General features: G+C 42.5%; 1 protein-coding gene across 11 annotated transcripts in view; it reads left to right on the top strand.

Annotated features, from left to right (window-relative positions):
* LOC111147102 (dedicator of cytokinesis 9) overlaps window positions 1-15,631 on the top strand; it is a 277,848-nt gene that overhangs the window by 223,783 nt on the left and 38,434 nt on the right. For 4 of the 11 annotated variants that reach the window (XM_022502989.1, XM_022502987.1, XM_022502991.1 and 1 more), the window contains exons 37-39: window positions 386-433; window positions 2,997-3,133; window positions 10,696-10,811. In XM_022502989.1, the coding sequence (XP_022358697.1) occupies window positions 386-433; window positions 2,997-3,133; window positions 10,696-10,811 (301 nt within the window). The other 7 variants (XM_022502995.1, XM_022502993.1, XM_022502988.1 and 4 more) reach the window with 5 other exon arrangements.

Raw genomic sequence — 15,631 nt, 5'->3', positions numbered from 1 at the left:
TTAGAAAAGCCAAAAGAGGGAGCTCCTTTTCCGGATTGAATGAGGACAAATAAGCAGCTGGGAGAGTGCCCCAGCCCTGTGCTTTCCCCAGTGCCTGTGCTGAGGCAGACTGAGTCAAGGGGCAGTCCCGTTTGTCCCAGGCCTCCCAGTGGCTTCACTGGCCAGCACAGTACCGACAGCCCAGCATGGTACCTCCCCTCTAGGTTAGTGATTTTCTCTGGGTGAGAAAGACCCTCCTAAGAATTTCTGAATACCAGAAGTAAGAGGCTACTGGTAGATGTAAGAGTTTATTGAATGTGTTGTTGCTGATGGGTTGAAATAAAGCAATGTATTGGAAACCATTTTATTTTCCTGTTTCCCTAATAACATTTCATCCTGTCTGCAGAGTCTGCTTACACCAGTTCCAGTACATGGGGAAGCGATATATAGCCAGGTACTGTAGGGGTTTGGCTTGAATGTGTATCATTCTCTGTATTACTTGGCTCTGAATGTGTGGACATTGTCATCCGTGATGATTGGCAGTTGGAATTCTCATAAACAGCCGCGATGTCTTTGGACTGCTACCGTCAAATCTGATGGCATCTTTCGCCTGCATTCCCACACTCCTTCTGTCTCATTTTGCCTCTTGCATATCCCTTGGAAGGATTGCCCTCCGTGGCCTGCTGCTTCACTGGTGTGCTTCCTTCCAAATACGCCCCTGTGTTCTGTTCCTTCCCGTCCGCTTTCTCTTCTCCCAGCTCCCCCAGGTGTGTCTTCTCACTCTTTTCTCCTCCTCCAGTGGTTTTGCTTCCCCTGTTTGACTTTCAAAGGTCACTTTTTACCATTCCTTCTCCCAGCTACAAAGATAATAATTTCTCACATAACCATTTTTCCTTTCTTCTTCATGAAAGAATGCTTTCAGTCCATCTCAGATTTGTTCAAATTTCCTTAAAAACCGTCTCTGCAACGGAGCCTTTTCTCCTCAGTCTAGATAAGCTGTCCATGCCCTGCTCTTATCTGACCGGAACTCTTGATTGAGTTTCATACATCCTCACGGCCCTGCCCCACAACATACTCTCAGATCCATGCTGAGTTCGAGGGGAGCCGGAACCTCATTGCGAGGGGCACCCAAGCCTCTCTTTCTTGGAGGCATTTCTTCAGAGCACATCTTGTCCTTACCACGTTCCCACTCCTGCTCTGTGGCTGCTCAGCGCGTCTGTATCTGTTTTGTCCGTGTTGTGTGTCCCGTGATAATGTATTTACAGGGTTGGTCTAAGTATCCTATATTTCCATTGTTATTGTTTATTTATAAGTAAACACATTTATATTTTAGAACAACTTTAAAATTCAGTAGTGATTGAGTTTTTTCCTCTATAATTCTGTTTTACAGCAATGAAACAGGAGAGAGATTTTTAAGATTATTTGAATGTGGAGATTTTTACTTTTTATGTTAACTGTTCTTTTCTTGGGATATTTGAGACATTTGCAGAATTGTGTTTCATGTTCAATAAGAGTTTGTGGGTTTTTTTTTTAAAGAGTAAATTTAGAGAGTATATTTTACACTTTCATCCTATTCGTATTTATTTTTAACTGAAACATGGTGGCACTTGAAGTGCTCTCATTTTAACTGTTATTTTTTATCGTAACAGTCAATTATACATTTGCACTTTTGAGTACCAATGCAAGTATATACAAGGTGACCTTATACGGTAACACCTTGCAGCCGGACTTTACTCCCTTTGACTCTGCCCCGTGGACATGGGGATGTGGTATATTTGTAACCAGAAGGCACTGTGCCCGGCAAGCTTCCCAGCCTTCTCGCCGTAACTGTCACCCACAGCACAAGATGGCATTTGGAGAGCGTTGTGCAAATTAGGGTGACGTGCCACAGAGCTGAACATGGTGCATGTGGGAAGCTGAAGGTTTCTGCCCAACAAAATATTTTAGAATTGGGTCTTGTCTAACTGTGAATTTATTTTTTTTTTAATGGCTATAAATTTAATTAAAAAAAAAACTTCCGACTTTATAAGCAGCCTGTATATATTTGCATGTTAAAGTGTGCTTTCTTGGGCTATCCTAAAAACGGATGGGCATAGGAGGGCAGGAGTGGAAGGTGGTGTTGCTTGTTAGGTGTGTTGTGGAAAGATGTGCCCTGCTTCATAGAAAATTCCTGTGGTTTCTGCTCCACGTGACAAAGATCCCGAGCGGAGTCTGAACGCTGTCGGTGTGTGCCCTCCGTGGCAGCCCCGGCTGAGGAATACTGCGTCTTCTCATTGTGTCCCTCTGAAGTCGCCCAGCAGCATGTTGCCCGTTGACAGTCCGTGCATGTTCTAGAACTCCTGTTCTCCTCCACACAGTAACACAATGAGGGAGACGGTTGGCTACGGGCCGGGGCACAGGTGTCATTCCAGCACGGGTCTCATTTTTCATCTGCTCTGGTGATGGTACACAGTAGGAAGTTAGCTGTTTGATTGCTAACCCAGATCACTTTTCTATTTCCTTTACTTGACTGCTGACAAGTTTAACAAAGTGTGTGGCTCTCCTTCCTGCCTGGGTAAGAATAAAGGTGTTAAAACAGCCTCATATAATCCCTCTCATTGCATGTTTGTTCTCTGTTTCTTCCAATGCATTGTTTTCTTTAAAAAAAAATTTTTTTTTTTGCTCTTTAATAACGTGTATAATCTGAAAATATTCATGGTGTTTGGCAGTTGTCCGAACGCTAACCTTTAGCGCCACGTCGGACTGATGCTCTGACTTTTAAAAAGCAGCATCTCTAAAGTCCATCCCCAAACTGGGAAGTTCCCTGCTGTAGCTTACTTTTTGCTTTGTCATCATCAGGTGCTTTGCTATGAACTCAGTTAAGAGCTGCCGCCTGTGTGTGCGTCTCAGGCCACGCTGCTCTGGTCGGCGTGTGGCCGGTCCCCTTGTGCTGTGTCCTGGCCTCACTAACCCCGCTCGTCTCGCTGCGGTGTAACAAGTCTAACTTTTGCTTCTATCCCATTTCACTCATGTTGCAGGAACCAGGAGGGGTTGGGACCCATAGTTCATGATCGAAAATCTCAGACATTGCCTGTTTCCCGTAACAGAACAGGAATGATGCATGCCAGAATGCAGCAGCTGGGCAGCCTGGATAACTCTCTCACTTTTAACCACAGTAAGTCCCATGACGTACCATCGTAACAGCCAGCCATCTCATGTGACATCTCAGAGGGGAGAGCCCCAGGCCGCACCATACCACATCACCAACCGGACTTTTCTTCCAGCTCAGAGCAAGTGGGATGAAGAGCTCATGGCGAAATTTCCTTCTTTGGAGGAGAGTGACACAATGTGGAACGTGGTCAGCTACGGCGCCAGACCTAAAAGCCTGGACCCTTTGTCCCAACCCCCTCCCTTCAGTATTTTTAACGCAAACATTTTGACAGCCAAACATTCTCTGATACCTTTGATTGAATATTTGGATTTTCCGTGCGCGAGTCCTGGGGACATCTGGGACAGGTTCCTTTCGTTTTTCCGACGCCATGCGTGTAATTGATCAAGTGTCCACATTCTGACATTCCAGCTTTGAATGTATGTTACTCCTTAAACTGCTGTGAAAACATAAAGCCCATGATTCAATTTGTGAGGGTGTGGAAAAGCCAATAACAAAGTGACTTTTTCTGTGTTTTCAGTGTGAGAAAGATATCAAGTGTGCTTGGAATTTCTGTAGACAATGGTAAGATTTAATCAGGTTGAAGTCTGCTTATGAGGCCGCTTCACTTGCAAACCGAGACCTTTTTGTTCATCTTGCCTTCCTAACTTTGGGGCTTTCTAACTTCACAGTAGAGATTCTACCAAAAAGTGGGAGCATGTTTTTAATTTACTTTTTTTCGTATCACCAGAGGAGATATGACATCATGTACTGTTTCTAGAAACTTAAGTGTTACATCTCCTTAAAAGTTTTCTCAAAACAGGAAACCTAAAAGATATCAGCCATGCAGCATTTTAAAAACAAATGCTGTCATTTATAATAGGTACCATTTCTATTAGTGTTGTGTTCTCTGAATTGTTTCATCTTTTCTCCAAGCATAACATAGCTAGTTACTGTTTTACATATACAATTACTTGTTCTCATGCCAAGTGATGCCTTTAATGTGTAGCTATTAATATCTTCTCATCATTTCTAATCATAAGAATTCCACTCACTCTGATCTTCCTACCTCTTTCTTTATATAGGCTGGGAGTAAAGACAATAATCCCAAATGCTTTAAAATGATAATAGTTCCGAGTAAGAAGGCTGAGGCATCAAAATACAGCAGCTGTCTACTCTTCCACCCCAACGTTCAACCTAATGGGTATAGACCCTCTTTATAAAATTCTAAGCTTAATTTAGATCAGTATGACATTTGCCTGCCACACACGAATGTACGTTCATGACACATCTCGGGCTCCAATACTGGATTTGTCCACATCTTGTCTGTTAGGGCTTCTTCTAGTTCTGCAGGCAAGGGGTTGACACAAACAAAAGAAGTTTTGTTGTTTTTAGTTTTCATTTCCTATTAAGCAAACAGAAATTAAATTCTCATGGTTCTGCAGGACTTGCCACACTGCCCCTGCCCAGACAGTTTATAACACAGGCATTACCTCTCTGATAGTTAGAATAAATACCTAAACTTTAAAGCACTTAAAAAAGAAAATCAGTAGACCGAGTCCCCCACTCCAAAGATAATCATGTAGGAAATAGAAAATAAACAAAAGTGAAATGAGTGATCAACACATGAGTGTATAACCTTAATCCACCAAGACAGACAGCCGCTCCTCCCGCTGCAAACAGATTTTGCGATGGTGGCTTGAACTGGAGGAGAGAGACAGCTGGCTGTGTTTTGCAGCCAAGCAGCATATTGCGAACATGGTTGACTCCCATTCTCTCTTCCGGCTACCCGCAGAGAGCCTGTCCTTCCTGCCTCTCTCCTCTTTCATCCTGGAGTTTTTGCTCTAGTCAGTTTTCAGTGACACCATCCTCAATCAGCGTTTCTCCTTCTGCCTTCCCGAGAAACAGTGTGTAGCTGATTTCTTTTAGCCTCCTCCTGTCTGCTCATCCCAAATTGGTTCTGGTGTCTCACAGTCCTTGCATCTTCTCCTGGAACTCGGTCTCCATTTATGTCTCTAAGTCTGATGATGTATCTGGGTGGCTTCAGCCTTTTTGAGCTCCAGATTGTCCGTGTGCCCAGAAGCCACAGAGAAGGCAGGACATACTGTATGTATACATGTGTATATGTGTGAGTATATATATGTATGTATACATACGTGATTTCTTTACACCGGTACCGAGGTATTTTATGGGAAATTTGTAGTCATATATGTCTTTATTAAAAAAGTCCTCTTGAACAATGAATACAGTACCTTCTGTTGGACCAACCAATATGACATAAATCCAGCATGTGAGAGATTTGCAGGATGCTGGAATCTAAAATTTATTTGAGAATTTATTTTAGAAAAGAAAAAAAATAGGAAGAGGGCCCCCTCCCTATATATACCACCTGCATTTTTTGTTTTGTCTTAGTTTCAGAGGAAAGACTTTGTCAGGTCTTAGCTTGACCAGCTGGGGGCAGCAGAGGACTGCCAGAAATTTAATCCGGTGGCATCCAAGTTTCAAGCCCCCATTAGTAGGACAGGGGAAAAGACACCATGTGCACCTTACATGTGACCATGGCGGGGTCTTACCTTTACTCTTGGATTTTGATAGGAAATAATGAAAATGATAAGCCCCACTGTGTCCAAATAGCCTTCACTATTCAAAAACACTCAGAAGATAGAGGTTCATTATGTTTGGGTCATTAACCCAGGCATGTGAAAAGTAAATGTTTACAACTTTAAGACATTGACCTTTTTATTGTAAAGTGCATCCTGTTGTGTATCAACAGAAGCTATTTGTGTCAAATGGAAAATTGAAAGTGAGAGCTACCTGTAGAATATTTTACATAAACCATGCTGTTGGGAGGGAAGCTAAGTCAGACATGTTTGTAAGTAAGCGATACATGTGCAAAACACATAAAATAACACTTTGCATCTACTTTGCTGTTATATATTGCTCTAGGAATATATTAAATTCATTTGCATGATAATTCCTATTTTCTGCTGGTACGGTAGAGCAGAAAGCCAGACAAGAGGTAGAAACACTTAAAGAAAACCTACATTTTGTATAATTCGGTATAAGAGAGAGTTCAAGGTCACTGGATTAAGTTGCAGAGAATGTGATTTCAGGTAATTACGGAAAAGCGTTTTCTAACTGAATTGCCCATTAGCTAGTGTGGGCACTGGGAGTTGGAGATGTTGAAACAGACTGGGTGAGGACCCCCGGGGGATATTGTTCAGGTCTCTTAAACGTCACATTGGGAGGTGAAGTTAGATGAGATGGTTTATAAGACCACATCTAACTCTGAAATTCTTTGCTATCTATGAAGTGCAAGCAAGACAATGAGTATCGGTGATCATTAAATTCCCTTACTGTGTATAATACTGAATTAACAGGAAAAATGCAGAGAACACGTGTATTCTTTGAAGTAAAATTACTGTTTTGCAGGTTTTAAGCATGACAATATATCTCTTAAAATGGGTAAAAAATCGACTTAGATGCTTTAAAAGTATATACTCAAGACAGTAAATGAAATGTTTATGAAGTCCCTTTTTTTTTATTCTGAAGCAGGTTTCCTTGATTTAGAAATACATTTTTGCATGTTTCCTAGCATTTCAATTATCAGGCTATAACTCGGAGTTATAACTGACCTACCTCACACATGTCCCTTACATATTCCATCCAATATGACAGTCAATCATTGGTGCTTCTTGCAATTGATGGGGTTTCAGAACTGAGAAAGTCTGGCACGATGCCTCTTTAAAGTCAGGACATGTTTACATTCTTAATAACCTTAAAAATGACTTTAAATTACAATGCATGCTTAAACCAAGTGTTTCCACAGTCTGGGCTATATATCCCATGCGAGGTACTATTTCCAGACACAGCTGAACATTAGATTGAGGTTTTCTTCAGAGAAGAGAAAGCAGATGGCATCACCATTTCCTCAGGTATAAACTCTGAGATTACAGACTCATTCCACAAATCATTTTTGAGCATATTAAGGTTTTTGTATGAGTCAGAGGACAGAAAGCAAATCACATCATTTTTGCCTTGGAATATTATTCCTTATTCTACGGTCTACTCTTCGCTCATTTGTGAAGAAAATATTTTTAGCAATAAAAGTGGGATGGAGATGAACAAATAGATAATAACGTAGAGTTTGATCAGTCTGATAGTTTGCAAAAGTATATGCAGTTAGTAAAGGCTGACGACCGTGAATTAATATATCTAGGGGACTAGGTCTTCCGTGTTTGGGGCCTTCTTTTAGCAAGAAGATTTCATATCATTCAGTAGCATTTACTTTTTTCTCACATTTCTCACAAAATGTATTATTTTTCTGGATTCAGATTATATGGGCCAGAGGAAAAAAAATAATAAAAATAAGGGTAAAGGCATCTGTTGAAAAGGAAGTGCCTCCTGTTAGAATATGTATCTGACTTCAAGCCCAAACATCCTCTGGCATTTGGAAAAAGCAAGTGTTTTTGTCCCTCCCACCACATCCCCTCTGATGGTGTGGCAGTGGGGAGTGAGAGACTGTTTACAGTGTGGTCAGCGTTATTCAGTCAAGCTGTTCTAGTAACAGGAGTTTGTTATAAACAGAGTAAGGTTCATTAAGACTAACATAACAGATGACATTAGAGGAGAAAAAATTCTCATCCTTTGCCTCTGTGTGTTTAGAAGACTTGGGGATTTTAGAATAAATCATTTATCAGAGTTATAACAGAATGAAAATTGTGTCAATGTGAGCAGTGAATCCCAACAACGCTAAAGCAATCCATGATGTGTGTGCCAAAGATGGCACATCGAGGGAGTCCTCCTCTCTCTGATCAACCTAGCTGAAGGTAGTCAGTCAGTGCTCTGTGCCTCAAGGCACCACGGTTCCGTAGGGGAAATCAGTAGGGTTAACACAGCATTCCTTACTTGCCCTGGTGAGAATCTGCTTAATCATCTTCAAAGAGTTGCTGACTGATACTTGAAGAAATTGCATTTTCTCTTAAGACTCCTTTTTGGATATACCAAGTCAGTTTCATTTTCCTGGGTTGGCCTATAACATGGTGACCAAGGACTAAAGCCTTGCCTCGTGCACAACTTAGTTCCAGGCATTGAGACAGGCAGTTTCCATGGGAGTATCCCTCGGTGAACTGTCCATGCGTCTGTACCACTTAGACAACCTCTCCACGCTGCCCTTTATTTTTAGGGACTTTACTAACACTGGCTCAGGAATATTGCTGACTTTTTTGAGACAGGAGTTTAAGGAGAAGCAAAATTATAGCCAGTTGTGGCTCAACTGGATCATTTCTTTGATTCTTCGATGATTCAGACACAGGCAGACAGATTTCTCTATGAATCTGACTGTGATCCTTAAGGAAATGAGATACACAATGTCGACACTTAGAGAGAGTCTAAGAGCTTGGAGAAATTTTGTCATTGTCATATTTCCATACATATATACATAATTACATAAAAACTTCATTAGCGTGGCCATTGATTTTGTGTTTTAAAACAACACATTGCCAAGTTCCAGTCCTGAATGGGTCCAGACCTTCCAGTTGAAATTAAATGGTGAGGAAATTCTTCAGGGTGTAGGCAATTGTGTCTATAATGATCACACCTGCCTACGTTACCTTTCCAGAAAAAGAAAACGTCAGTTCTTTGCCAAGAAAAATATTAAAATCATCACCAAAACAAGTTCCTTATGTGATTTCCCCTGGTCATAAAACTTCAGCAGCCCCCAAAGGGTCTTTTTGACCTGCGATAATTTTGGTTGGTCTAATAAAAGGTGCTATATTCCCCCACACACCCCCGCCCCGGGTTTGTGATCACTTAGCCATAATTAACAATCTGTTTTCCTTTTTCACCATCTCTGATCTTACCAAACAAACCATGCCGAACGAGGGGATGCCCTGGCTTATGATGGCAGTGCAGTGAAATTCGTACCAAAGTGCATCCATTTCTCTGTCTCGGGGAGACCTCTTACTAGAGAAGCAAACACAGAAAGAACGAGCATGGCGCCGGGTGTTACAGAGCCCCTCTCAAGGCACACTGACTCTGTTGCAGTGTGAAAATCATGCAGTTCACAGACACAAACCTTCGGAACTGCCCTTGTAGAGGAACACTGGGTGAAAGCACGTGATGGTGTTTTTAGCCTATTTTAAGAGCAGTGCAGCAGCTTGGAAAACCTCTTTCATAGTCTTCTAAAAATCACTTTGTAACTCTGATGTTTATTAAAGTAAGAATAACATCATGCCAGTTATTTTGTCCTAATAATATGTACTGTGAGACAGTGACCTGGATAAGGAATTTGGAGTGTAGTTTCTAGGTTTCTTTGGGCCCCCCCCCCCAATTACTGGCCTCAAGAAAATCCTCTAGGTTTTCTCTACTTCATTTTCCTGATCTGTATAGAAAATGTCCTGCTCTTTGGAGTATAAAGAAAATTATCTACATAGTAAGTATTGATTTGTGTTTGCTCCTTGGAGTAGAACATTGTATGATGTTTCATTATATTGCCATCTTTCTTTGTCCTCTAGATCAGTACTGTAACATCTCTGCATCCCTACATGTATTTCTGCTAATGCATATCATTTCATAATTTAATATCTCAAATTGTATGTCAAGCTACATTTATGTCCGTACTAAATTGGTTTTTACAGCCACATATAGAAGATATCAGCTTGTATTTAAATTATGATTCTTCAGGTCCTTTCCTTTTCTTAAACATTCCTTTCAGACACGTACTGGCTTTCGTGCTTTTTGATAAAGCAAGTAGAATACTGTTAGCAGTGCAGTCAACTCTTGGTTATCGTTCATTATTCTGGCTGATCATTTAGATCTTTACGTTATCGATTCACTATTTACACGGCCGTCCACCATGTGCCAGCCGCTATTCTAAGAACTTTCCAGATCTTAACCAATTGCATACTCACCACAACCCTTTGAGGCAGATGCTATTACTATCCCCATTCTACAGATCAGGGAACTGATGCATAAAGAGGTCAAATAACTTGCCCAAGGTCACACAACTAGCAAGTCGCTGAGCTGGATTCAGGGCCCGGCAGCCTGACTCTGACTCATTTTCTTAAAAAACCCGTGCTGGGCCACTGCCTCTGTCTGCGTGGGAAGCTTAGGAGATCTCTGCTTCCTTCACCAGCTCCTCCCATCCTAAGAGCTCAGCCCGGTGGCTCAATGGATTAGCTCCCGTCTAGGTGCCTTCCTGGTTCCGCTGTTTACTAATTGTGGGACCTAAGACAAGCTGTCCAACCTTTCTATGCCTCAGTTTCCTTCTCTGCAAAAAGGGTTTAAGAATGTACATGCTTCATAGGGCTGCTGCGGGATTAAATGAGCGAAGACACTGAAAGTTCATAGAATTACGGCTGGCACATAGCCTGCACACAGTAAATGTTTGCTGCTCTTGTTACCCTTCCAGAATTGTTCTAATTGAACGGACACATTATTCATTATGTACCCCCCAACCACTGAAAAAGGGAAACAAGACCCCAGAAAAGCCTTCCGTAAATAATCAAAAGTTGACTGCGACTACGCTGTGCCGCCAGCCTCTCTGTCTGCGGTTGCTGGGCAGTAACCTTGTGTTGTGATCCACACAGGCTATGGCCACTCTGACGCAGATGTTCTCCACCAGTCGCTGCTGGAAGCCAACATCGCTACCGAGGTGTGCCTCACGGCCCTGGACACACTCTCTCTGTTTACACTGGCATTTAAGGTTCGTACTGAATAGCTGGGCCCGGTCAGAGCTTTACCTTTTAAATTCATTCTGCTTGTTTAGTTGAACCAGCAAGAACTTCCTGTGTTGTATTTTTTAATTTCAGCAAGTGTTTTTGCCCCTGTAAAGAAACCACACATCCTCAAAATTCCTTAGTGAAACCATTTCATGGTTAATGACTTGAATTCCTTGAAATAAAATAAAGTTCAGCTGGTCAGGGTGTGCTGCAAATGATGGAAACAGTCCCAGGAGGTGGTTGCCTCTCGGCCAGAGGAAAGCATCCCCCTGGAGAACATGGTTTGCTGTGCCCTCGAGGCTAATTAATAATGGGAACCTCATCAGACATTTCTGCCTCGACTATCTGAGAATATCCAAATGTAGCAGCAGTTAAAATTAGCTACTTATATGTAGAAAAGCAGTAACTACAAACACATTCACCTCTTACAATTTTAAAAAAATCTGTTAGTAACTTCAGTGATAGAAGCATTTCAAGGATAGAAAAGAAAAGATTGTTTTGGTCTTATTTTTAGGTTTCAGCAAGTACTGTTCAAGTAAGTGGAAATGGTCTCATAAGGCATTCACTTGATTCTAGGGACCTAACACTTCCCAGGCTTGCTAATTGATTGCTTCCATTTCCAGCATGGAAGAAGGAAATTGAATTAGAGTTGATACGTGATGATTATTGAAACAGTGTTTGTTTCCAAGGATATTTGGAAAAGATAACCAAAGTCATTTTCTGCTTTACTTATCTTTGATTCTCATAAGGTGCATTTTTTTTTAATTTGGATAGAAATAAGTTACCCTGATACCATGTCACTTGATTGTATACTCTACCTTTATTCTTCTCAGCAGCCATTCTACTCACATCCCCACAGAAAGTCATTGCTGGGAACCCATTGAAGAGATGAAACACAGACCCTAACTGAATGAACGTGGGGACAGCCGTGTCCTAGTCCACGGAGGCTCTACTCTCGTGGCTCTCAGAGCACAGTCCCCTGGCTGGCAGCAGCTGCAGACCCGGAGAGCTTGTTTGAAGTACATATTCTTAGGCCCTGACCCAGACTGGCTAACGCAGAAAGTCTGTGGGTGACCTGAACGCCATGCCTGGAGAACATGGTTTGCTGTGCCCTCAGTTTGCTGTGCCCTGAACACAGCAAACCATGTTCCCCAGCATGTTCCAGAACCATGTCTGGAACTTCTTTCCATTTTCTTTTCCGCGTTTTTAGTTAAAAAATGTGTTGCAATCGGCAATGACAATTTTTTTTTAAATTAAGATTTTATTTATTTATTTGACAGAGAGAGATCACAAGAGAGGCAGGCAGAGAGGCAGGCAGAGAGAGGGGGTGGTAAGCAGGGTCCCTGCTGGGCAGAAAGCCCAAGGCGGGGCTCGATCCCAGGACCCTGAGATCATGACCTGAGCCAAAGGCAGAGGCTTAACCCAGCCACCCAGGCGCCCCTCGGCAATAACTTTTTTTTTTTTTTTTAAGATTTTATTTATTTATTTGACAGACAGAGATCACAAGTAGGCAGAGAGGTAGGCAGAGAGAGGAGGAAGCAATCTCCCCGCTGAGCAGAGAGCCCGATGCAGGGCTCCATGGGATCAGGGATCATGACCTGAGCCGAAGGAAGAGGCTTTAACCCACTGAGCCACCCAGGCGCGCCTCGGCAGTGACTTTTTAAATGTGACTGCCGTGTGTACCTTTATCACTGCCAGCTGAGAATCTGTAAGTTCAGATCAGAACTGTTCAGTTCTATAAGAACAGAACAGTTCAGAACAGAAACTTACAGAATCTGTAAGTTCTACCCTCTGCTTCACTCCACCGTGCCCGTGTCCCTGAGACCCTGCTGCTACTCGGCAGGCGGAGCCTGGCACACTGGCCCGGCGGGAGGACAGGTGCACCACAGATGTAGTCTGTCGGGTGTGTGAGAATAGTGACAGTCTCTTTACTGCGCAGCCTACGGTTCTCACTTAGCCCCCTGAAAAACGCTTGCTTTGTATTAAAGAAGCAACCTGTTCATCAAGGTTCCCAGGTCCCCAGTGTCTGGCCACGCCACAGGCTCTGTCTCTTGAGAAACAACACCTGATGGTCCCTGATTTGTGACATTTATTGTCTTGAAGGTCTTTGAGGAGATTGCTTCATGTCTCTGGACCTAAGATTTCTCATTTGAAGATTAGGAAGAATAGGATCTGCCTCCTGTGGTCAGGGCTATTGGAAGTTTAAAGATGACCTTTGAAAGGACCTGCCGCTTTCCGGGTGTAGATGAGACTTTACCTCCCAGCTCCACTAGGAGCCAGATTCTAAGCCTCAGGTGTCAAGCCTGCTTGACATCTGGAAACCCTGATTCCCTTTTCTAGAACATGGTGATTATGCCTGCTGTGTGATGGACAGATACGAAGTACCCAAAGACATCTACCCTGTGTGCATGCCTTCCCGGTCCTGTAAGAAAGGGTCTAACTCCTGAGACCCAGGGGGAAGGTAGAGCTTGAACGCTGAGGTGATTCTCTGTCAAAGTCCATATGCCTGTGAGCAAAAGCATGTAAAGCCCAGTGCCCCCATGCAGAAGTGGGAAGATGCACGGGCGTTACAGTGGAACAGATGTCACGCCTGGAGGCAGGCTTACCTGGCCTAGATTACAGGTTCATGAGGGGCCCTGACACAGCAGCCACTGGGATCTTCCTCTGCAAATCATTTACTCAGGTGAGGCATCATTTGGAGCATATCAGAAAAATTAAATTTTTACATTGAGTTAGTGGATGTAATTCGAGAAAAATCATCTTCCACGGATAAAAGCCCCATCGTCATCAAGTCTCTGAGTTGACCACATCTAGTAAATTGCCAAAGGTAGCCAAGAAAACACATTTTTAATGAGAGAAAATGTTTGAAAAGATTTCAGCCCTGCTAGTTATTGAGTGCCTTTCACGCCTCAAGCATTAATCTTCACAACAGCCTGGGCTGGTGGATATTCATGTACCCCATTTTACAGATGAGGAGACTGAGGCCAAGACAGGGCAGAAAATTTGCCCAGGATCACTGCACACCTGGCCTGCTAAAGCCCTTGTTCTCCATCCACTAAGCCAGGTGTGGTGGGGAGGTGGGACAGAGAAGGAGGGGACAGACAGAGAGAAGAGGTAAGCTGAGGGACGTCAAGGTAGTTGAACGATCCCGTACAGAAAAAAGAGAATATTACCAAGCACTTCCCAGATGCTGGTCCAATGCTAGATGCTTTCGCATATGTTCTCGCATTTAATGCATAAAAGGGTGTGTTTTATAAACCATGGTAGTTATGTGCAGAAAAATACGGTTCTGGCTATTTTACAATGCCTGTGATTAACACAATCCCAAGTCAACTCTGGCCTTTGCATAGTTGATCATCTTTTTTAATGTGTTTACATGTTTAACCTGAGAATGTATTTTTAGCAATCCCACCTTGTGCCTTTTCTTGATTTTAGCTGCCTGGTGAGAATCCGTACGTGACAGAGAAAAGCACTTGGATAATTGGGTTCTTCTAGGGAGTTTGTGCTCATGTAGACCATGAGCCTGGTCTGCAGAAACACATGAAATGAGGTTACCTTAGTGACTGGTAAGCATTTGCAGCTGAAACAGCCCTTCACTAAGGTGGATTCTTGAAGCGATGTCCAAGTAAAACTAAATGCCTTCTGCCCAGGAGAGGTAGATCTGTCTTAAATAGCACAGTTCTAGACATCTCATTTTGGTGCCCAGGATTTAAGTTCATTGTTATCCTATTCCTAGATGTTTAAACATTACTGATGTTGTGTCTTCATTCTCTGAAAGGCTCATTTCCCTCAGGAGAATGTGTTACAATAATCAAACCTGCCTGCACATCAGACACTTGTGAGATGGATTTATAACCTATTCTCCACCTTGTTGCTAGAGAGAAGCTGTGCCTTTCATATTGTTCTAATGTCTCATTTACTTCCCCGAATAAAATTTTCCTATCCTCACTACAGGTCTACAGGGATAAAAAAGTAGAAATGAGATACACTCTGGTGTTACCTTGGTGACTTCTGAGTGAAGTGAAAGGTGGTTTTGTTTTTGCTTCTTCCTTCTCCCTCCATGAACCTTTCTGAATGTTCAGAATTTTTTAAATATATTTTATTTTTTATGTATTTTTTATATTTAGTGTATATAACTTTTTAATAAATGAAAGAGAGAGAGCAGAGAGGGGGAGAGAAGAAAATTGACTAGAAGATTACAGAAGGCAGCTGGTACAATGGGGTATGTCTGGGGTAAGAGATCCTTTACCCCTTGAAATGAGGGGTTACTTATATCTTAGTGTGAGTGACTTTTAACTGCATTCTTGCAAGCGGGTTTTGGGATCAGAACCCAAGAAGACTAAATCCTGAAAATGGGAAGCGAAGCCTTGACCAGAAAGAGTGAGGCAGGATAATTTAACTCCTGGGTAAGAACTTGGAGACAGGCCAGTTCCAACAGCAAGAACAGGGCTCCTGGCAATTTTTGTATACACCGTCTCATCTGCATGTCTCCGGCAGATAGTGCTGAGAGAAGGAAAGCTCATCTAGATCTGTGCAAACCTTAATCCGGCCATAATTAGGGAGAACAGTGCCCCCTGGGAGAAGTAATGTTCATAGACAACAAAACTAATGTTCACATGCAAGCACTTCCAAAACACTGGAAACGGCCTTCCCCCCTCTCCCTGCCAGTTGGTGAACAGCTGCTCATGGTTGAGAATTATATCATATTCCGTTAATTAAGTCCCATTTTCTGCTCATTAAATGGCTCTCTTTCACATGATGGAATTCAGTACTGTGCCTCAGTGTTTCATGTTACAAAGATCCC

Source organism: Enhydra lutris, unplaced genomic scaffold (assembly GCF_002288905.1).
Source record: "Enhydra lutris kenyoni isolate GAN:26980312 unplaced genomic scaffold, ASM228890v2 scaffoldscaffold15, whole genome shotgun sequence".
Lineage (NCBI taxonomy): Eukaryota > Metazoa > Chordata > Mammalia > Carnivora > Mustelidae > Enhydra > Enhydra lutris.
The sequence above is the reverse complement of the archived record's forward strand: the minus strand, read 5'-3'. Positions and strand labels throughout refer to the sequence as shown.